Here is a 24842-nt window from a genome sequence, read left to right on the forward strand (position 1 = left end):
ACCTTTTGAGACCGCTGAAGCTACCTACAGCAAGACACAAAGAGGAACAAAACAAACGAAAAACTGAAAGGATGAAGCACAAAGAGCTGAAATAAAGACTGACTGACTTTCTGCCTGTTATGCGGACTAGCATGTAGGGCCACATCTCTTTGTCTTTGACACGTTTCTCTACAGTTTCCAAGCTGTGTTTCAGGGTCTTCATTCCAGTTCCATGATTAGGGATGGGTACTCAATTTGGTGGATGGCATGGTAACTTCACATTCAGGTCCGACCACAGGGCCCGATTGCGCCAGATGCAATTGTAACTCTCCTTCTGCACCTCTGAAGACCTTAATTTATTCTCCGTAGGGAGTTTGGATTTAATTAACAAACTGATTGGATCCTATAAATCTTGTGACACTTGTGTAACCTTGGTGTCTACCCTGAAGAAGCAAAAAGTCATTGTAGAGGTCGCAAAACACATGTTGGCTTGGCTTTAGTATTGATTACAATTCTCAATAAACTTTCTGAACTATAACCAGGGCTTTAAGTGGGATGAAAAAAACTGGGGGTTCTCAAAGGGGCGTGGCCATCGTAATTAAGTGTGTAGCTTAAAACACATAAGCTAAAAATCTGTGTTTAGCATAGTGTGCCGCCAGACTTATATTTTGCTGTTTCTGTCATTACATCCCGATACATGATACAACAAGTGACCTCATACCTACAAGAAGTCAGGACTGTTGCTCGGCACCAGTGAGAACCGGCCCACTTAAAGCCCTGACTATAACCATCACTTAAAAGCAGTGCAAACTTTGGAATTCGGTCTATGTTTACAAATTACAGAAGATTTGGAAGGATTCTTCCATCTCTCCGAAATATTGCAGCAGGCCCACAAAGGATTCCCTTCCGCCCATTAATTGGATTTGAAGGTTTTCGTTCCACAGCGAAGGGTTTCGGCCTGGGCGCCTAAACAGTGCCCTTAAGCCAAAAAAAATCTCAAGATGCCCCACAGCTTAAGAACACCTCTGTAAAAATAGAAGCAGCCCAGTGTCTCTATCAATACGAACCCGGGTGCACTTTGAAAGTTAATTGGCCTTTCTTTTAGCATAAACCTGTATGACAGCCAAGTGGGTTCTGCTTATTTGAGTATTTTGAATGCTTGCAGAGCAGAATCAGTATGCTGTCTCTCAGAGGTCGTTACAATGAGTACCATTTAATTATAGTACTAAAAGACATGATTTTTGCAGCCCTTAGCAGAACGAAGTCTACTGAAGAAATGTTATATAAAAAAAAATATTAATGTACATTATTATTTCCAACGTCATAATTATTATGTAAATAAGGATTTTTCTGTGAATTAAAGCTTTCATCAGACTCTGATTTCGACAAAGTAGAATTTTGGTTGGTTTCGTCCAACGTTTTATATATGTACTGACAGTCGGTTGGTTCTTTGCGATAATTCCAGCCATCCTCTGCTTCATGACATATATTTACTCTGTAAAAATATTAAAGCTGTGCTGTCTGCTCCACAATTGCAGATCTACAATAAAACACACATTTGAAATCTCAGATACTGTTGTAACGTATCTAGGGCTCTAGTGTAAATTTCCCGATTCATACCCTTATATAGACATAACTTATCATAACCTTATATAGGCATACAAATCATAACCATATTTAGACACAGCCAATGCAGTCCAAATACGGCATGGCTACTTCCACTAAGCTCCCAGAGTACAACAAGTTCTTGAAGACAAGCAGCCTTCAGCAGTACGGGAATTCCCCCTGCTTCAGGATTGATTTGTCCCAGAACTCCTGGAGTGTGTAAAGAACTTCGAGTTCTTAGTGACGTTATTATGTCCACCCTTACGTCAAACTCGGCACCTTCCAGGTATAAATATGCCCACATCTGCCCTAACAAACACACAGTGGGTTTGGAGCAGATCGACTAACTACTTGCCCGACGCCCTGCTGTATGCGAGCCCCGAAGGAAGCCGACCCTCCCTGCTGACGCACTGAGAGAGACGCTGTCTTTTCTCCTCCCGAGAAATCCAGCTCCAGTGTTTCCCTGCTACCCTTGCGGGTTACTGGGAGATCAAGTCCTGAGAGAGATACAAGACCTCCTTCATTCTATAACCAAGGTACAGAGCTGATTAGACCCTTAGAAAATTCTTGGATAGATTCTTGGCAGAAACTATTTAACTCAAGCTACACCTCACTTACTTCTTCCCTTGTACTAGACTTAGGTTAGGTACACCGGGGTTAGCTTATTTTAGATGCACCAGTTGAGTACTTTTAGTCATTATTTATCATTGCTTGTATTGTATCTATTTTATGTATCTTATGGCTTAGAAACCATATAAATGCTTTTACAGTATTATTTCATAATACTCTTTTTACTGTACGCACTTTACTTCATAGCAAGTATTACGATTGTAGCAATTCACTTCTCTTGCATGAGAAAGAAGGCTGCTCAATAAATATTCTTTTTATTGAAAACGCCTGTCTCTCTATTTCTCTGCACTTCTGGTGAAACGAAGCATACACGATTGACTGAGTGAAATAGCCATCTATTGTTTCAGTGACTCTGGAGATATATTCCTTATTCTTGGGGAACAAAGTTGTCATGTGATATGGTTGTCAGAAACTAATCCCTTCTTGTGTATTCGAGAAAGTTTCTAGTGACCTTTGAGCTAGCTGGCATTCACAATTAAGTCTAACATATTCAATAGAGACCTAGTCGACTTCAGTCCTACGTCTAAACTATTGTTTATGTTATTCCAATGCGCAGAGCCTATTGGGAATATAGGAACTACACTACATGGCACCCAACGTTTGGTAAGGCGATAATTTAACGCTAGATACTAGAGTGACTCAGTCGTGCTTTTCACACAGACCCCTTTTTCCGTAAAAACTCCAATAGACGTCTAGAGTGGGTAAAAGGTTAGTATCCGCCAGAACTAAGTAGGACGAGAATCCTATGTATTAGTTTTTGGTTTATTCAACGTTGAAGGATACAGTGTTCCAAAATATTGTGCACCTAATCTTGTTTCCTTGAAACTTGCTCTGCAAACTTTCATTAAACAATGTCAACTAACGGCGACAACAACGCAACCGGTGGAGCTGCAGTAGATGCGAATCAACCGGGTTTTGACGTTACAGGGTTTAATTAAAATGACCTGGATGCAATAATCATCCTGGTAAATGTAAATGTAAGAAAGAGTGTAACTTACTAACTAATAAATAGTGGTGTATCATTGAGAGGTGGTACAGTCATATTTGTGATAGAGGCACATGAGTATCGGCAGACAGAGGTATTTTATTCATGGATAACTTTTCCAGCAGCAAATGCTGTGACACTCTAGTTCCACTACTACAAAGCAGGGGAAACTCCAGTGGAATACGTTCCTTTTGAGGACGTTGAAATTCCACTAACTTACCAGGAGCATCAGCTCTGGTTTAATGGCGCCCTAAAATATCAAAATCACATTACCAGGCTCTGTCCACTAGGTAGACCAGGAGCCACATGGCCGGTTCTAGCCAGCTATACACCACAGCCTGACATTGAAGAAATGTCAGACAGAGAACTGTTAGTTCAATTAAAACAATTAATTAAAATACATAGACAATTTGTCCCATATGTCATGCAGACTTTAACAGTCCAACCTGCTATAAAAATTCCACAACACACCCCTCACCAGGGGAACACAAATAAAATTACACCACAGACTATACAATCAGTCATTGGTAAATTACCCTCAAAACGGGAACAAATTCCATTCTGGCTGGCTCAAAAGATTACTCAAATCGAGGCAGTATTCCCTGATAGTACACCTCATGAAAAACGCAGAATTCTGACAATCTGTTTACCAATGGGTATCGCACCACATGTGGAGGACTGTGACACTTGGGGAACAGTCGTTGCTTCAATCTACACATAAACACATTGTGTTCCGTCTATGGCGGTTATACCAGACGTACTAAGACAGATTCAAAATGAATACGGTCCAGAGCCTGCTTTAAATCTAGGTATGAAATTACTTAAAGACTTTAAGCAAGTCTCGGCTATACTACTAGCCAACATAAAAGGAGAAGCAGCATCTGTGGCGATCCGCCAAAAATTAAAAGAAACAGAAATAGCAGACCAGCCTTTTGAACTTGCCAGAATAATTGAAAAATCCTATGAAGCATTAGGTAGAGATAGTTTGGGTGGGAAACCACTAAAACCACAACTAACAGAAAATCCTGAAAAACTTTCATTAAAAATAATTTAATTACTCCTAAAAAGAAATGGGAAACTATCAGACACACTCTTCCCAGAGAAAAACAGTTTCAGTCCAGAGGAAGGTCTCCCCAAAGGGGAGATAGATCTCCAGAACGGGGGGGCTAGGTCTCCACAACGGGGGCCCTCTGAGAAAAGATATAACCTCGGAAATAGGGATAATTTGAAAAAACCTGACAGATATCAAGATATTGATACACGTCCCTCTCGATCTTTTCAGACTTCCTCACAGAAATCGGAAAGAAGAGGATGGTCAGAACATAAAGAAGAGCGCGTCAAGTCCAAAGACAAGGAACCCGTTCACCAAAGTAAAAAATCTTATATTCCCAAAAAGAAGGTAGCAAGCATAAAGATAAAACATGCCGAGGATCCTGAGGACACAACTCAAGAACTGGGAGTGGGCCCAAACAGTGCTAGACAGCGCAACAGAAGTAACCATAGCTCGCAAGATCCTGATGAATCTTCTGGAGACAGTGGACACGAATGAGTACATTCAGGTGGAAACTGCAGATACCAGAGTTAGTGTACCCCATAAATTATATGAAATAACATTGCGTATAGAAGGGGACATAACTAGGAAAATAAGAACTCTCTTTTGGGAGAAGCTATCCAAAGGCTATGATATTCTTCTAGCTGATAAAGACTGGCCACCAGAATTTGTTAGGGAGTGCCCACATGGCGAAGAAATGATTATGCCTGCCTTCTCAAATCACATTCCAATTCATAAAAAATGCAAATATGCAAGAAAATGGGCAGTGGCCCATGCCCCTGCATTATATAAAAATCATGTAGGATGGGATGAGGAATCCCCTCACCATAAAATCCAGTTAAAAAATCAACCTACTGCACAAAGGCAGTATCCTGTTAAGCAAGAAGCTAAAATTCAAGTCAGGGAGATCTTAGAACAACTTGAGTACCAGGGGGTGATTGAAACATGCACTTCACAAATGAACAATCCTTTGTTTCCTGTCTCCAAACCAGACAATTCATATCGTCTAGTATTGGACTACAGACACTTAAACTCTTCTTGCAAAACATTTGTGGTACAAAATTCACACAGTGCAGCACTGATGAATAACATTGTGCGCCAAAAATATAAAACAACATTAGATATTTCAAATGGTTTCTTCTGTCAAAACATAGCACCAGAAAGCAGGTATTTGACCGCTTTCTCAAGTATGGGGGCCCAGAGGCAATTTTGCCATCTCCCCCAGGGATTCAAGAATAGCCCAGGATTATTTTCAGCCAGAGTAACAGAGTTACTACAAATGTATGATGATGAGACATTATCTTATGTCGATGACATCTATCTAACAGACAATGATTTGGACAGACACTTGAAAAGAGTGAACACCATTACACTTGGGTTCGCATCTGAAGGGTACAAATTCAACTTTAAAAAATCACGGATTGCCCACCTCACTGTCCTATTTCTAGGATACGAGTTATCAAGTGAAGGGAAAAGCCTAGCAGCCAATTTCTTAGAGAAATGTACGCTGCTCCAAGCACCCAAAATGCTGAAAAACTTACAATCAATTCTAGGTTTCCTGATTTTTGGAAGAACTTACGTTCTGAATTACACAGAGAGGGTTAAACCTCTCTACGAATTAATAAACCTGATTTCAAACCAACTAATTGGACTCATAAACACACCAAAATTTTACGTTCAATACAAACAGACATGTTAGCTAAAACAAAGCTGCAAACACGCGTAAACGAACGCAACCTTGTAATCTGAGTCATCCCGGGAAGATGCAGATTCACATACCTGACCTATAACGAATGTGAAACTGTACCAATAGCTTACAAATCACACTTGTACACACAAGCTGAAATAAAATTCACTTCAACCAAGAAAATTCTGACAGCTGTTCAAACTGCTATAGCAAAAGAAAGAGCCCTGGCATAGGGAAAATGCATATCAGTCGATACACCTGTACCTGCCTTAGAGGCAGTGACAAGAGCGAGCATTCCAAATGCTAAAGCTTTACATCCACGATGGATACAGTGGGTTAATTCTCTTGCTGCAACAGACGTTGAACATGCTTTTGATCACAGTATGAAAAAACTAGAATATCTAGAATATGAACACGAATTTCCTCTGCCGACCGAAATTCTGCCTCTCGAACAGTACGTCTGCGTAATTTACACAGACGGATCTGCGCAACATTGGATTGTGGAAAAACAAGTATACAATGCGGCATGTGCGATTGTAAAAGGTCGTTGGCGTATAGGTAAATTCAGACCAATGGTCACTAAAACTCAATCACTCAGAAACTGTACAGCTCAACGAGCTGAACTACAGGCATTAAAGATGGCGCTTGAAAATGCTGATCGCGAATTCTCCACACTCATAGTGTGCGATTCGTATTACTGCATCCAGTCTTACAATGAATACTTGCCGAGCTGGGTTCAAAACGGTTTCAAAGATGCAAAAAGGGGCACAATCAAGCATAAAAAGCTTTGGGAACAAGTAGTTCTTTTACAGAAAGAACTACGAAAGACTCACATGATCCATTCACTGAGTCATCAACGTGATGGCGTTCACGTTGCAAGGAATTCATTGGCTGATGAAGCCGAAAAGGCAGCTGTCCACACGGCTTCCGTAGCTACAATTAAGCGTTCTAAAAACAGAATAGACGGTGAAACGCTACTAGCAGTAAAAGCCTCAATGGAAGGCAATTATGCGGCGTTACCTCTAAATTATCCACTCGGAAATACATACATAATTGATGCAAACTCTGTTCCTTTAGCTCAAATACCTGGAGTGGGGGACAGAGTAATTCCAAACAGGAAGCAGAGAGTCTTCTTGATTCAAGAAGCACACATGGGAGTGGGTCTGAGGCACCAAGGGATTTTAACTTCCCTAATAGAATTACAACTGAAGTACTGGTGGCCGGGAATGAGCGTCCAAATTTATAACTTTGCAATGGATTGTCAAAACTACAATAGAGATCGCAGTCATGAACCGGACCAGGGGACTGACAATAGCACAGTCAGTCCAGCCCAGACACCTCTATTAGATAGCATGAGGCTGTTTACACGCAGACGTCCCTACGGACGGATGCGGCCCCACAACTACTAGGACAAGATTCATTTGGATGTGGCCTCAGTGCTCGGCTGACGCCAGAACTGTTATAAAAGATTTGCGAGTCTTTATTAGCACATACGCAATTGGCACTCTACATTCTGACCAGGGTCCTGCGTTTAGCTTTCGGGCTTACAAGGAGGCCATGGCCAGCTTGGGCGTTGCATTGCGGTACTCTAGTCCCTTCCATCCTGAGGGAAATGCGGTAGTGGAAAGAAAAAAACGTGACATACAGCAATCTATAACAGCGAGGGTATTAGGTTCGGGTGATGGGTGGGGCAAACATCTAATAAGTGTCCAACGTAGTCTAAATAATCTGCCAAGAAATTCTCTGGGTGGAATCACTCCGTATGAACTTTTGTTTGGTACTAGAATGATAATCGAAGACCTCGATCGTCAAACTTCAGTGGTGGAACAAAAAACCTTTGATACCAAAGATCGTTTGGCTGTTTTACAGGACTTAAATGAAACAACAAGAAGTCTGAGTAACACAAAGCAAAAGCCAACGGCCACTGAAGAAAAACCACCTGTCCCTTCAAGACCTGTCTGGATTTCAAAGATTGGGGATCTGGTCAGAGAGAAGATTGCGGTGAAGAAGGAATTTGGGTCTTTTTACAGAAAAGCAGTACCTGTCTTAGCAATCAACGGAACAAGATCAGTAGTACTACCTCCCCTTGCTGGTAAAAAGGAGAACGGAGTTGTATCAATCGACCTGGTAAAACCACAACCATGTGGCCAATAATAAGTAGTAGGCCCAGTGGACACCCAAGATGTAGCAGAAGACCAAACCTTGCTACAATTCAAGAGGTTCAAACTGAGAGAATCACATTTAATAAACCTGCAGTGAATAAAAAAGGACTATGCAACAAAGGCAAGGAACTTGTGCCTCTTAAAGCCCAAATTGCAACAGTTCACCAAGAAACACCTGTCTACAAAGATGTAGCCTCTGACTATACTAATATGATAAAGGAAGAAGCAACTACAAAGATTAATAACAATCCTGATGCAATTCCAACAATTGACAGAACTGCCTCTGGCTTTTTCATCAATTTCGATGACTTTTCTGAAGATCCTAGTGTACATGAAGAAAAGCCAGCAAACAAGACACTCAAAGAAAAATAACAGAACTCTTTTATCAGCTTGGAGAAATATATCTGATTTCACCATGGATTGAATTGTGGATTGTGTTAGGTGTACTTTTCCTCCTGCTCTGGCTCATTTTAATTTTAAGCTTAGGAAGAATGATTGATGGAAAATACAGTACAATGGACACAGCAAGTCAGAACAGCAACTTGGTCCTAAAGCCACACAAGTCATCTCATGTTGAAAAAAGAGACCTGTCATCAGTAAACATTACAGCCATTCCTATACCTAGTGGTGTAGCATGGGACGCTACTGATTACGACATCTATGGCCCGGTTGAACTCTTGAAGTATCCACATCAGTACAAGGTTTCATTAAGTGACTTTGTCTCACCGAACAGTTTCTCTGATGATTGGGACTTTGAGACTATTAATAATATGATGTCTGATTTAGAAATGTCAGCAAAATTTACTAATCATGATTATTTAAAAGGTTCATCTGATTATGAAGAAATGTATTGCTTTAATCATTTTGGGCACCACTATTTGCATAAATCTGCAAAACCTAGAAATGTTTTAACTTATAATCAATGGGAACATTGTCCAACACCGCCAAAAGGCAGCTCGAAAACATTTTATGAGAAATTTCCATACTTCTCAGGGTTTAATGTCACAGATCCAGAAACGTTTTATTTAAAAAATGTGAATAAGACAGGAATGAAAAATATGTTAACCAATACAAAACTGATTTATTCTGCTAAATTTTATGAAAAATTGTCTACATTTGGTTTTGAATTCTGGAAAGACAACATTGAATAAAAAACAATCTGCGGTTCAAAAGATTGGCAAGTACAGGGATTAGAATAATTATTCAGAGCCTGCATGATCCCAGAACAAATAATGTTCCTGAATGACACCATTCAACAAACAACCTGTCTTGGCCTAGCTAAGATAAAAGATTTAAACAACCCGTCTATACCAAAGCCTATGCCTGACAGAAATAACACTTCAGATGAGGGGTTAGACGTGTCCCATATTTTACACCAAAACAGAACTGATCCTGATTGGAAAAAATGGTTGATCTGGCCCACAGACACTAATAACTGTCAAGATAGATTCCTGGACAAAACACAGGGGTTCAAACATAACAGGCCAGACCCAAGATATTCCCAGAGACAACATCCAGGGATATTAACAATATACAGTGTAGGAAAACTATGCCTCGAATGGCTACAGAAATCCACACTACCTGAAATTAAGCAACACTTGACCTTACTTAAACAAGGTGCTGACTTGCGAGATTTCTTATTGGGACCTCACAAAAACAGCGTCAAAAATGTTTCATATACGCCGGTATATATGCTGCTTACAACGAAGCTTGGAAAATAACTCAAATTTAAACTGCTGAATTAATGCGAGAAATTGATCGTATTAATTTGGAAAAATCACTGTCTGTAGTGGACAATGGGTTAACGACTCTGTCCTCCAGAATTTATTCTTTGGACAGCATTGTATCATCTGCTATTGATATAATAGAACAGGATATGCTAATGTTACAACATGGCCAGTCCCAATTAATGGGCCGATTAGGATGGAGGATTCTCCGCATCCTCCGGGCCGGCGGAAGCCACCGCCGGCCTGGAGGATGCGGAGAATCCTCTGCGGACCCACCAAGACCCACCGCCACATTAGGATGGCTGGTGGGTCCTGGTTTCCGTCCCCAGCTTTTCCTCCGCGGTTGGCTTACAACCGCGGCGGAAAAGCACTAATATGGTGACGGTGGAATTTACCCTACACACATAGATGTTGGAGTGGGGGTAACAAAGAGGTATTTCTTAGTGGAAAAAATTGTGAAAAATCACTAAGTGGTACACTTCTGTGTCAAGAAATTAATTTACATGGAGCCTGTGAGGGTTCATCTAATGATCTTTCTTGCCACTTGCATGGCACTCCAGCAACACAAAAAGAACCTGTTTTCAGGCAGCTTTCCAACGATAGCTACGTTATATTAAGTGACCACTGCTGTTGTGGCATGTTGCCAGGAACGCCCTATCTCGTCAGTGTTACATCCAGGGTCACTTGGTGTATGCAAGTATTGTATCCAAACAGCAAGCCAGACAAGGAGGCAACAAATTGGCCTTCATTGAACATCTCTTCTATTCGAATTGATACATTAAGCAGAATGAAAGCCATTCTTTTACAAAAAACTGTGCCTTTGACCTCATCTAGAGAAACGTATGATCTGTAAGTTGCAAGCACTTCAGCAGAGATACATACATTATTATCAACAAACTGCCCCGTACATTTCGTAGAAATGTTAGGTCACATTTTAAACATGTCAGATACCAGTGACATCGCACATGTATTTAAGACAATTTTTTCGGGACTGTAAGCACCCTTTGAAGCAGTCCTGAGAATTTCGTGCACTCTGTGTTCGGCGGCCTGCCTCTCATTTTGGGACTCGTAGCAGGAATTCTATTTTTGTTCCTTCTGCTCCGATATGGCAAGTCCAGTCACCAGAGATACCCAGGTTACCAAGGAACAAGCGATCCAGGCACTGCGGTACCGAAATAGGATAACACAGGTTCTCGGCTTGGCTCATGTAAGAGATCTGAATACCACATGGTTTCTATCATTCAGACAAATCTGGCAAGATTGCATCTTACCTGTTGTAGGGTGCCTGCTCTGCGGAGATGAATGCAAGTTACACATCTGTCTCTCACTCCCATCAGTAGTACCTATGGATGTCGATACTTTGCTTGGTTCGGTAATGGCTCATGCAACGTGTTGTCCCCAGCGGCTACCAGTTCTGATGACGGCATTCGTTGAGACCTCACCATTACGACTAGGTGGCGGTGAGGTACGAGATGAAAGCGGCACACAGGTACAACCTTATGTGAACATTGCTGAACCAGATAACGCTGACGGTAATGCATCTCACATATGCACTATTTCCACTTTTTCGGAAATGGCCCAACTTTCACCTACTGTGGTAGACAAATTCTTTGCCAGCCTATCTGAGTTAATGTTTTCTCCTACCAACGAGAATAACTCTTGAAAAACAAGCACACAGCATTCCCTGAAGTTTGATTTCGGCCTTCAGTTTTGATAAACAGAAATCTGGAACTATTTTTTACTACAACGTAATTATTTTTTCTCAATACCAAAATATTTTCACCATTTTTGGTACAGAGTAATCTGCTTAATGTAAAACTATTCTTAGAGAACAACATTTCTATTTTTGATACCTAGAGACAATATTTTGAAAATAGCCTCTAGCACATGTACAGTATTATATAAATCTGTGATGAAATGGTCTCAACCTTCTTTTCTGTATAAAGAGCCATTTCATAAATGTAAATTTGTGAATCATTCAGCCAGCATTTCAAATGTAAAAACTACATGCATTATTTTAAATGATACCACTGCTTAGAAAACGTACAGTACAATACTCATTTTTCGTGTGCAAACCATTTCAAATGCATTTTATGTATTTTTGGGGTGGGATTGTAAACACATGCTTAGAAATATTATAACTGCTTAGTATTTAGCAAAGATGGAAATTCTATGTGGAGTGGGTGTTGTAACGTATCTAGGGCTCTAGTGTAAATTTCCTGATTCATGCCCTTATATAGATATAACTTATCATATCCTTATATAGGCATACGAATCATAACCATATTTAGACACAGCCAATGCAGTCCAAATACGGCATTGCTACTTCCACTAAGCTCCCAGAGTACAACGAGTTCTTGAAGACAACCAGCCTTCAGCAGTATGGGAATTCCCCCTGCTTCAGTATTGATTTGTCCCAGAACTCCTGCAGTGTTAAAGAAATTCGAGTTCTTAGTGACGTTATTATGTCCACCCTTACGTCAAACTCAGCACCTTCCAGGTATAAATATGCCCACATCTGCCCTAACAAACACACAGTGGTTTTTGAGCAGATCGACTAACTACTTGCCCGACGCCCTGCTGTGTGCGAGTGCCGAAGGAAGCCGACCCTCCCTGATGACGCACTGAGAGAGACGCTATCTTTTCTCCTGCCGAGAAATCCAGCTCCAGTGTTTCCCTGCTACCATTGCGGGCTACTGGAAGATCGAGTCCTGAGAGAGAGATACAAGACCTCCTTCATTCTATAACCAAGGTACGGAGCTGATTAGACCCTTAGAGAATTCTTGGATAGATTCTTGGCAGAAACTATTTAACTCAAGCTACACCTCACTTACTTCTTCCCTTGTACTAGACTTAGGTTAGGTACACCGGGGTAGGCGTATTTTAGATGCACCAGTTGAGTACTTTTAGTCATTATTTATCATTGTATGTATTGTATCTATTTTATGCATCTTATGGCTTAGAAACCATATAAATGCTTTTACAGTATTATTTCATAATACTCTTTTTACTGTACGCACTTTACTTCATAGCAAGTATTACGATTGTAGCAATTCACTTCTCTTGCATGAGAAAGAAGACTGCTCAATAAATATCCTTTTTATTGAAAACGCCCGTCTCTCTATTTCTCTGCACTTCTGGTGAAACGAAGCATGCACGATTGACTGAGTGAAATAGCCATCTATTGTTTCAGTGACTCTGAAGATATATTCCTTTTTCTTGGGGAACAAAGTTGTCATGTGATATGGTTGTCAGAAACTAATCCCTTCTTGTGTAGCTGGCATTCACAATTAAGTCTAACATATTCAATAGAGACCTAGTCGACTTCAGTCCTACGTCTAAACTATCGTTTATGTTATTCCAATGCGCAGAGCCTATTGGGAATATAGAGCCAGATTCATCGAACCGAAATCGGCTTGCAAAGGGCCAGATTCTGAGAATCTGGCCCTTTGCTAGCGCTATTTTTGCATTTGGGATTCATAATCCCAAAGGCAAAAATCGCTAAATTGCGATTAATTGCATTTAAGAAATCTCAATTTGAGATTCCTTAAATGCAATTCATGAACCATTTTAAAATTGCGAATTCGCAATCTGGGGCGGCTATTTACCGCAAAGTCTAACTACGTGGTAAATAGCAAAAACTTTGAAACATGCACTAAAGTGCATTTTTCAAAGTTTCATGTTGCGCACACACCTGCCGTAAGGGCAGGTGTGTGCACAACATATGTGCACAGATTGATTTCAGGGGTGCAACAGGGTGTCCTTTGGACACCCCTGCACCCTTGAAATCGCAATCTCAATTTGCGAATCGCTAATTGCGATTAGCAAATTGAGATGGTCTGCCCATTCATTCCTATAGGAATGAATGGGGAAATATTCCTTAATTGCGACTCGCAATTTGCAAGTCGCAATTAAGGAATTAGTAGAAATCGCTATTTTTTTAAGTGATTTCTTGATGAATAGCATTTTGCTATTCCTTAATAGCGAATCTGTATTTTTCGCTGTTAAGGAATCGCAAAATGTTTTCTTGATGAATCTAGGGGATAGGAACTACACTACCATACCATCACCTTTCACAATATTGACATGCTCTTCCTCACAGAGGCCTGGTTCAACAATACGTCTGACTCTATGTTTGATCTCTTATTACCCACAGGCTATTCTATATTTAGGAATGACAGAATTGACAAAGTTGGGGGAGGTGTTGCAGTCATCTTTAGAAACTCCCTTCAACTTAAGGCTTTTCCTATCAGCTCCTTTCTGCACTTTTGAATGCCTATTTCTTGAGCTTCAATTACACCACCGTCACCCCTCAGATTCCATGCCATTTACCGCCCGCCTGGTAGCGTCCCTTCGTTTATGGAGGAACTCACTGACTTCATCAGCGACCAATTCTCGCAAAATAACAATCAGACCTTCATGGAGGACTTCAATCTCCACTGGGGCTTACGGCAAGACTCTTCTGCGAATTTGCTGGCCACCTTCCTCTTTGCAAACGATCTTATCCAACAATGCACAGAATCAACACACTCTAAGGGCTCGATCTTGGACCTTGTTACTTCTGAAGCAGGCATGCTTTCTATCGCTACCCCTATTCATGTAGACTGGTCTGACCACCTCCTCATCCCATTCTCTCTTCACAAGTCACACTCTATAACTCTTGGCCAACCTAAGAAGGCTACCTCCTGGTTCCGTGACACTAAAAATATTGACGTTGGTTCCCTCTGTAATTCAGCTTTGCTATCACTTCCAAGGCTAGACCCGAACCTAGATGTTGGCGAACTCACCTCACAGTCCTTGCAGTCGAAATCAATAACGTTGTTCCTCTCCAAAGCAAAAAGAAAAGGCCCACTCCCTCAGCACCTTGGTTCAACAAATCCCTCTATGAAGAAAGGAAGCACCTAAGATTCCTGGAGAAACAATGGAGGCAAGCGCCCTCCACCGATAATTTGGTCACGCTTCGTTCAGGAAGATCCAAGTACTACAAGCACATCTTCCTTGGGAAAGCGTCGCACTTCAGAACTCTCCTTGACCCAGCCAAAAATAGACCCAAAAAACTATTCGATCTCATCAAGAATCCTAACTGCTCTCCCCCAACTTACAAGTTGGAGGATTCTACAAAGAAAGCAACAGATTTCGCTATATTCTTTGACAATAAAAGTGAAATCACTTGTGGAATAGGTCGTTCATCTTACCCTTCCAGAGGAGCGCAAATCCTTAGCCATTTGGCAGAACTTTGACCCCATCTCTGAAGATGCCCTCCTCAATTGCATCCTCGAAACAAAGCCCTCCAACCATTCCCTTGACCCCATCCCTAGTTCCATTGCCATTGACTTATTTACCCATTCTCTTTCCTAATGGACCACTCTAGTCAACCTCTCCCTCTGTCAAGGCTCCCTTCCTGTCTCCTTCAAAACTGGGCAGTTCATCCCCTACTTACAAAACCCACTGCTGATGCGAATGACCTCAACAACTTCTGCCCCATCACTAACCTACCCTTTCTTGGGAACATCACAGAAAGATGTGTAGCGAAACAACTCTCTCGTTATATCAAAGACAATGATCTTCTTGACAATTTTCAGTCCGGCTTCATCCAAAACTGCAGCACTGAAACAGCCCTGCTGCAAGTGATTGATGACGAGCTGCAGATACTCGATTCGGGGGGCTCTTGTCTTCTAATTCTCCTTGACCTTTCTGCAGTCTTCGACACTGTCAAACACAACACTCTCCTCAACACTCTTCAACAGAGAATGGGCATGGAGGGCACTGTGCTTAAATGGTTTGCTCCTTCCTCTCTGATAGATCCCAAATGATCAAAATAGCGAACAGTCTTTCTTCTCCTTTGGCGGTAGGTCAAAGTGTTCCACAAGGCTCTATGCTTGCACCCACATTGTTCAATCTCTATTTGGAACCACTAAGAAATCTCCTAAGTAAATCCGGGATCCACTATCATCTCTATGCAGACGATACTCAAATCCACCTGAAGGTTGCCTCCACTCACGATCTCTCCATCCTAAGCTCTACACTCGACCCCATTCAAAACTGAATGTCAACTCATCAACTGATTCTGAATCCCTCCAAAACTGAATTCCTCCTCCTCTCCTCCCCACTTTCTCCGCCCACGGTTCAATCATGGATGGATCAGATGAATCTACTTAACAAGAAACCCATCATTGTCGACAGTGCAAAATCCCTTGGTGTCATACTCGATAAAAAACTCAATCTAATCTCCCACATCAATTCCATTGCAAAGTCTGCTCGATACCAACTGCGCCTTCTTTGGGGAATTTGTTGCTTCTTCCCGGAGCAAGACCTTAAAACCCTGGTCCAATTGCTGGTCCTCTCCAGACTGGACTACTGCAATTCTCTTCTTACTGGCCTCCCCAAATCCCACCTGTCCTCCCTTAAATCTGTTCTCCATTCAGCAGCTCGTTTCATTTATGGTGCCAAAAGAAGCGACCACATCACACCCATGTTATCCACTCTCCGCTGGCTTCCCATCGAGGCAAGCTCTATCTACAAGACTGCCTGTATCACCCACAAAGCCTTGCACTCCTCCTCTTCTCGCTACCTGGCGAATAAACTGAAACTCTCTGGAGGCTCTAGACCATCACGTAATGCGGAAAATTTACTGCTTGAACCTCCCACTTTCAAGAATGAAAGATCGATGGCCCAATCCTTTTCAGGCAACGCGGTGAGAATCTGGAACTCACTTCCGCCTCAGCTCTGGACCACCACCTCGCTCCAAGCCTTCAATACTGACCTCAAAGTTCTCCTCCTTCAAAGACACTTCCAAATTTAATTCACGCACTCTCTATTATCTGAAGGAAGACCTTCCATTATAGATAACTCTACCCTCCATGACTATGGAAGTGCCTTCCCAGTGTGTTCTTGTGGTTTGAGTGTCTGCCATTTATTGCCGTATTATCCTTCTACCTGTGAATGTAAATGTATTTGAGCTTGTAAAGCGCACTGCTACCCGTAGGTTTCCTGGCGCTGTATAACGCTGGGGAACCCGTCCTGGCTTTCCCTGTGAGATGGTCCCTATTAGGCACCCCTAAGGGGAAGCCAGGCATCCCCGTACCTGTGTTTGGTACTCTTTTGTAACATGCACATGTCACTTTTCTCTTGTAACACACTGTTTTCTACCTCTTCATTTTGTTTGCTTTAGATTCTTGCACAAGTGCCACCATTTCCTACGTAACGTTTGTTCTTGTGTTTGAGTGTCTGCCATTTATTGCAGTATTATACCTCTACTTGTACTTTGTACGCTTTTGTAACTTGCACACATATCACTTTTTCCTCCTGTAATGTACTGTTTGCTACCTCGTGTATTTTGTTTGCTCACAACTGTCACTTTTGCCTCATGTAACTTAACGTTTGCTTTTGTAATTTGTTCACTTGTCATTTTCTCCTCATGTATCATTACTATTCCTATTGTGAAACGCTCTGACACCTTCGGGTAAAGTCTGCGCTATATAAAAACGCATGAAATAAATACATTTTTTAAAAAGCTGTTCGCGGGGTGCGTGTATGTTCTTTGGGGGCCCAGCTTCCTGTGCAGCATGTCAAATTCCACTTGAAGGTCTTTTTGTTAACCATGCCCAGGCTGTGCTTTCCCAGCAGTTTGAGGGTGGGGCAGGATAGGAAGGTGACTGCATTCCTTTCCACCCTCTGAGCTGCTCCAGTCGGGCAGCACGAGATGCATAATTGTTGCCTTCTCTTAGTTGTCCTGGGGCAGTGGTGCCTCTTGTGTGACACCTAGTAGCACAGTGGTGGACGATACAGTGAAGAGGTGGTGGGGCGGGTGAAGGGGGTGTGGGGGAGTGCGGTAGGGGTGCTCGAGCAAGGAGAGAGGTAAATAGTAAAAAAAAAAAAACTTTCTGAAGCTGCCGGCTGCATTGATCCTCATGCCTCTGTGTTCTGCTGCTTCCTGGTCCCAGAAGACACTGGGACAGCGGCGGAGACTCCCTGTGCAATCCCTGTAATGTTCTCATGCTATGAGAGCGGCACAGGGATTGGCCTGAGCGGGCTGGTTTGACTCTTTGTTCAGGACATGGCGTCTCTGTTGTTTCTTCAACCCGGCTGTTCAATAAAGCTGGGCTGGAGAAACCTAACTGAGCATGTCTGTTTGGCCTGGCTAAGTGGCCGGCAAAACAGACATGTGTACTAAGAGGTGCACTCCACTCCTCCCTCTCATGGCCCGACCCTCCCGTCCTCACACACGCTGGCTCGGCCAGCAAGTGAAAAATAAAACGATGACTGAATATTGTTTTATGTTTCACCGTCTGGCTCTGAACTAGTGGGGCGACACTCCCGCCATTGTGGAAGAGCCGCTCCTGGCTGCAACAACAAGGGCTGAAGGAATAAAAAAAGCACCTACACTCCTTCAAAATGCTGCACACAAACGAACTGGCACGCAACTGGCAGCCAGTGTTGCCCACAGGGAAGTGAGGCAGTGCTGAGCCTGATGGGGCATGTAGTCTGTACAGTACTGGTTCTGGCAGCAAATGTTGAAGAATGTTCAAAATACAAAAGGAACTGCATGTTCCGGTATGCAGCACGCACTGTGTGTTTTGTCCGCGTACATATAAATATTGCTATTGCACATAGCTGTCAAGCCAGGGTATGTGCTTATAAATTAAGTAACAGAGTGACAATAGCAAATTACAGCTTTGGTCGAGTTTTGTGCAGATATAAACACGTCAAATTGCATGTTTTGAGTGTAATAGGACAAAAAAATACCTCATCTAGGTAGGACCATGCTCAAGATCTCACAATCTAAAAATCTTTAGACAAGAATGTTTCATCAGCGGTGTCAAATGCATCCAAAAGATCAGGCAAACTAGTCGGACCACGATCCGCATTGCCCACCATAATACCAAGGTCATCAATTACTGATACCTCCTCTGTTCCCGTGCCCAGGCCTGGCCTAAATCTCGCTTCTCAAGTATCACCACTTGACAGCACGAATCCAGGTTCCTAGTTTGGATATTTTCTTTACAAGCTTCCCTGGGCTCCATGCTAGGAACTTTTCTCTTATTGCAAATACAGAGTGAAAAAACATAAGTCACAAGTACTCGCATTTTGGTATGTGGTTGAGGGAGGAGTTATAAGATTCAATTAAGAAATAACACCACAAATCTTGTGCGGAGTAAAGGGAAGAATTATAGAAGGCAATACAGTGAATTGCACTTCAAAAATAAAGTTTCCAAAGGTCTTCCATTTTGGAGCATTCGACCAGGCACACTCTTGGTGGAAAATTTAACAGTGTGGAAGAATATGATCCTTATGCAGTTAAGATACATATTAAACACTGACCGTTGCCTGCTGCTTGCTCTTAATGTTTTTTAACTGATTTTGTCAAATAGCATGACCCCATAGATCCGAAATGTATTGATATTTTTGTTGTTTTGGGCAAAACAATACCATGTCCTTATTATTAGAGCTCTTTTTGTCTAAAGCCCCAAACCACAGAATGCAACCGGTGACTGCCTTGGGGATCCTGTCTTTGATTCTTAACATCATGTGCGGCGCATTGAACCTCATTCGAGGCGTCCATCTTGCAGAGCATTCCTTTCAGGTAACCATTTTCTGTTTTGTTTTGGCAGATTGGGCACATGAATACTGTGCTTTCTAGCATTGTGGATCTAGGTCGTCACAACAAAGATGTCCATGTTTTCAAGCTGTTCATTAATGATCAGAGCATTACCCTTAGAAATTAAATTTCGAATGTCTCCTTACAGAATCACATTCTGTCCCTTAGTACGGCAGTTTTGTAATACAGAGTTAATTTTGTGCTACATATTTAAATTGGGATATGTTGTATGAGTTTTCATATTGAAAGTCAAGCCAACACAATATTTACTAGAACAATGGATTCTGAGAAAAATACAATTTGTGGTACTTACATGCAAATTAGTTAACATAATTAGCCTGTAAAATGAGGTACCAGTTGATTGTTACACAGTGAGAGGTTCAAAAAACACATGGGTATGTACATCTTCTATTACTTCTGTCAAATCTATAACAGCTTTACTTTTCTTTCTTATAAAAAAGAATTTCACCTTCACTCCCCTCGTATTTTCCATTCTGCGCTATGTAATGCTAAGCACAAAAGGAAGGAACCCTAAAACCCAGTTTAGACATGGGTAACTGTAATAACATACAACAATGTCTCAACAGGTAATACTATAATGACAATTTTATAAAAAGTTAATGAATTTATAGGAGAAGGTGGAAAAATAAATGAAACACCAAGGGTAGATTATCTTATCGGGGTCTGTATTCAGTAGTAGGTATTGAAATTAATTCAGACATCAATGGTATAGTCACTCATAAGTAAGTTTAATCAACACAAAAGTACGCACAGTGCGCATGAAGAGGTGAGCGGCTCATGTGAGGCATGTAACAAGGTGAAAGCAAACAGCGAGAGGGCGTTACCTCAAATGGTACATAACATGAATACTGAGCCGAATAATTTTACAGAAGCATGTTTAGTGCCAGAGGCCGTACATCTACTAAATTCCTTCGACAGTATTTCGACTTGTGCAATGTCAGGTCATCATCAGGACAAGGATTACACAGATAATTTTAAAATTGCTATGCGTAGTCTGTAAGCACGTATGTTTGAGTTGATAGCGTGACATGGGACCTCATCGAGAGATTGGAGGTCCAGATGGTGACTGGAGTACCAGTACCCAGAATGGGTCACCCTATAATGTGCTCCAAGAATACTCTAAAAGATAGCAATATTTCATTGTTTCTGTTAGAAATTAGTCTTTAGTTGTCAGAGGTTTGCACCCTGTCCATGTAGGTATCACAATCCTAGTCAGAGTAAGATAGACATACTCTAAAAGATAATCTATGCTCACCCTTTTGGAGCTTGGTACAGAGCTCAGGCTTATCTAAAAAGGCAATGTATAAAGTATTTGTGCAACACACACAGTATCAATATATAACGTGTTAGATTTGGGGGTTTCTAGTTCGCACAGGTAGGTAATTGTGAATAATTGGGACCCTTGCCTCTAGTCAGGGTAAGGGGTACACTTCTAAAATAACCCCTGCTCACCCCCTTGGTAGCTTGGCACGAGCAGACAGGCTTATCTCAGAGGCAGTGTGTTAAGCATTTGTGACCACATACAGTAACCCAGTGACAACACTACAGATGGACACCACACAAGGTTTTATATAACAAATAAGTATACTTTATATAGATTTACCACAAGACCATAAACAATAAAAATACACACTATTGCTACTTTAAGATGGTAGATTTATCTTAGTTCAGTTCAGTTCTTAAGATGCAACACTTTGCGCCAATGTACCTTACGATGCGTTTAGCTTCCACGCAAACAATGTTGCAGCGAGGGAAATGCGGCAAAGTTCAGGTGCAAAGAAATAAAGACGTGAGGATCTTCCACAGCCCTTGAGCACTTTGTTGACATGATTCCTTCTCTTCTTTCACAGTGCAGGGCAGAGACATCAGATGCACCACAGGGGGTGGAGCCAGCACTGTGGGGGGCAGGCACAGTCCTATTCAGGTCCCAGATGCATATCTCTCTATTTACCACTGGGCGGACTCATTCTGTCTCCTGGAATCCCCCAGTCCTGTCCCTGAAACTCCAGACAAGGAATACACAACCTAGCAGAGGCAGGCCTGGATAGTTAGACAAGAAAACACCTACTTTCTAAAAGTGGTATTTTTAAACACAGAATGTTAAAACCAACTTCACTAAAAGATGTATTTTATCATTCTGAGTTCAGGCATACTAAACTCGAATTTCTACCATGTTCTTTGAGTCTGTTAGGATTATAAAAATTTAATAATCTACAGCCCATTCTGGCCTATGGAGAACAGGTATCCTTGCAACAGTGAAAAACGAAAATGGCTGTAATTCACTATTAGGACATGCCACACACATCAGGGCTAGTCCTACTGTTGTATGGGCACATTCAAGGTATAACAATGCCTTCACTTGATCTAGCAAGGACACAGTGGTTCGGAGCAGTTCGACTATCTACTTACCCTACGCAGATCGCTACAGCAAGTGCCGAATGAAGCCGACTCTCCAGCTGACGCACTGATCGAGAAGCTGTCCTTTCTCTCGCCGAGAATCCAGCTCCAGTGTTTCCAAGATCCCCTTGCGGGGTGTTGGGAAATCGAATCCTGAGACAGAGATACCAAACCTCCTTCATTCTAAACTAAGGTATGGAGCTGATTAGACCCTAAGAGAAATCTTGGATAGATTCTTGGCAAAGAAACTAAACCTATGCTACACCACACTTACTTTTTCCCGCGTCCTAGACTTGGGTTAGGTACATTGGGGTAGGCGTATTTTAGAAGCACCAGTTGAGTACTTTTAGCCATTGTTATTTATATATGTATTTTTATGGCTTAGAAACCATACAATGCTTTTATAGTATTATTTCAAAGTACTATTCTTGCTGTTCGCATTATACTTTGCAGTCTGCATTACGATTGTAGCAGTTCACTACTCTTGTATGAGAAAAAAGACTGTTCAATAAATCCTTTTATTGAAAACGCCCGTCTCTCTATTTCTCTGCAACTCTGTTGAAACGAAGCATACACGGTTGACTGAGTAAACTATCTATCTATTGTTTCCACAACTCTGAAGATACATTTATTCTTGGGGAAACAAAGTTGTCATGTTTATGCGGTTGTCAGAAACGAATCCCTTCTTGTAAATTCAAGAACATTTCTTTGTGACCTCTGAGCTAGCTGGCACTCATTATTAAGTTTAATATATTCGATAGAGACCTAGTAGACATAAGTCCTACTTCAAATCTATAGTATATATTATTCCAATGCGCAGAGCCTATTGGGAATATAGGAACTACACTACATGGCGCCCAACGTGCGGCAAAGCACTAATTTAACGCTGGATACTAGAGTTACTCAGTCGTGCTTTTCACAGAGAACCCCTTTTTTCCTTAAAATACTCCAATAGAAGTCAGGAGTGGGTAAAGGGATAATATACGCCATAACTGAGTAGGACCAAAATCCTATGTATTAGTTTTTGGTTTGTTCAACGTTCAACGTTGAAGGATACAGTGTTCCAAAATATTATGCACCTTATCTTTGTTTCCTTGAAGCTTGCTCATAAACTTTCATTAAACAATGTCGAATACCCACGGCAATAACGCAACCGGTGGAGCGGCAGCGACTGCAACCCAACCGGGCTTAGACGTTACTGGTTTTCAACAAGATAACCTGGATGCTATAATCATCCTGGAAAAATTTATGGAAAACCGTCACTATAAAACTTATAACAAATGGCCTATCATCAAGAGGTGGTAGGGTGATTTTTGTAATAGAGGCACATGAATACGGCAGACAGAGGTATTCTATTCATGGATTATCTTCCCTGAAGCAAATCCAGTAACACATGTGTTTCACTTCTACAAAGAAGAAGATCCTCCAACGGAATACACTCCTTTCAAGGATGTTGAAACTCCACTAACATACCAAGAGCATGCGCTCTGGTTTAAAGGCGCCCTACAACATCAAAATCACATTACGAGGCTCGGTCCACTAGCTAGACTAGGAGCAACATAGCCGGTATTAGCCAGCTATACACCTCATCCTGCCATTGAAGAAATGCCAGACGTAGAACTATTAGTTCAACTAAAATAACTAATCAAAATACGTAGACAATTGGTTTAATATGTCATGCGGTCTCTAACAGTCCAACCTCCTATAAGGATTCCACAACAAACCTCTTGCCAGGAGAACACAAATAAAATCACACCACAGACTATACAATCAGTCATTGGTAAACTGCCCGCAAAAAGGGAACAAATTCCATTCTGGATAGCTAAAAAAATTACTCAAATTGAGGCAGTATTTCCTGATACTACCCCTCATGAGAAACAGAGGATTTTAACAATCTGTTTACCAATGGGGATCGCACCACACCTGGAGGACTGTGACACTTCGGGTACAGTCTTTCCTGCAATCTATATATTTCAACAAGGAGCCAAGAGGGAAAAGGGGAAGAACAGGGAAGCCCTCCACTCAATCAGTGCCAATAACAAAAACCCTGTACACCGGACGTCGGATAACACTGTGTTGCTTGGCGCTTATTATCAATCACCTGGAGAGAACACAACTGTCAACTTCCAGTTAGGCATCCACTCTTTTGTAGTTGGGTATGCTAGATGCGTCTCATCCGACAACAAATCTTTCTATAGATAAAGGAAATTCCCAACAGGTTTCAACCTGACAGTCACACAGAGAAACACTGGTGTCTGCTCCACTGAGACAGTACACCCAACCACACTTACTGCCTGTGGAAAAAAATGTGTGATGAAACCGAATGACACCTCACGGGCGCACACCCTCGGGGCAAATGGCAGATGTTACCAACTTAAGACTCCTTTCTCATCATTGGTAGTCATTCTGATTCAGAAAAGAAGAAAAAGTGCCCAAATAAAGCAACTTAGCATGTGATAAATAAATAGAGTGCAAGCAAGGAGCACAAATGATTGCTCCTCAGAGTGACATAACAAGTGATTAAAATCACGAGGCACACCTGTGACGCAATTTATTCTTAAATTAGGTGTGTTCCGATGAATTAAAAAGGTTGGTAGCTTAGTTTTGCATACCAATACCTGCAGCTGATAATAAGCGCCAAGCAACACAGTGTTATCCGACGTCCGGGGTACAGGGTTTTTGTTATTGGCTTTCCTGCAATCTACACACAAACACATGCTGTTCCGTCTATGGCGGTAATATCAGATGTCCTAAAAGAGATTTAAAACTGAATACGGGGCAGAGCCTGCTTTAAATCTGGGTATGAAACTACTGATAGATTTTAAACCGGTCTCAGCTAAAATATTAGCTAATATTAAAGGTGATACAAAAGGGGGTGGTGATGGACGGAGCATCTGAACCAATCAAACACTCACACCCAGTCAACAGATCTGGGTTTAATCCATCACAGTTCTTTAGCCCACTCTGCCACCCCAGTTCAGACATGGCCATATGCAAATC

General features: G+C 41.7%; 1 protein-coding gene across 6 annotated transcripts in view; it reads left to right on the forward strand.

The window, feature by feature from the left end:
- Positions 1 to 24842, forward strand: part of SEC22C (SEC22 homolog C, vesicle trafficking protein) — a 205348-nt gene that overhangs the window by 105283 nt on the left and 75223 nt on the right. For 3 of the 6 annotated variants that reach the window (XM_086941103.1, XM_086941101.1, XM_086941104.1), the window contains one exon: positions 19291 to 19409. The exons of 1 other annotated variant lie outside the window; for it this stretch is intronic. In XM_086941103.1, coding sequence (XP_086797229.1) covers positions 19291 to 19409 — 119 coding nt within the window. Of the gene's footprint in view, positions 1 to 19272; positions 19410 to 24842 lie in introns of all 6 variants that reach the window. 2 more of the 6 variants (XM_086941100.1, XM_086941099.1) reach the window with 1 other exon arrangement.

This window comes from Lissotriton vulgaris, chromosome 10 (assembly GCF_964263255.1).
Source record: "Lissotriton vulgaris chromosome 10, aLisVul1.2, whole genome shotgun sequence".
Lineage (NCBI taxonomy): Eukaryota > Metazoa > Chordata > Amphibia > Caudata > Salamandridae > Lissotriton > Lissotriton vulgaris.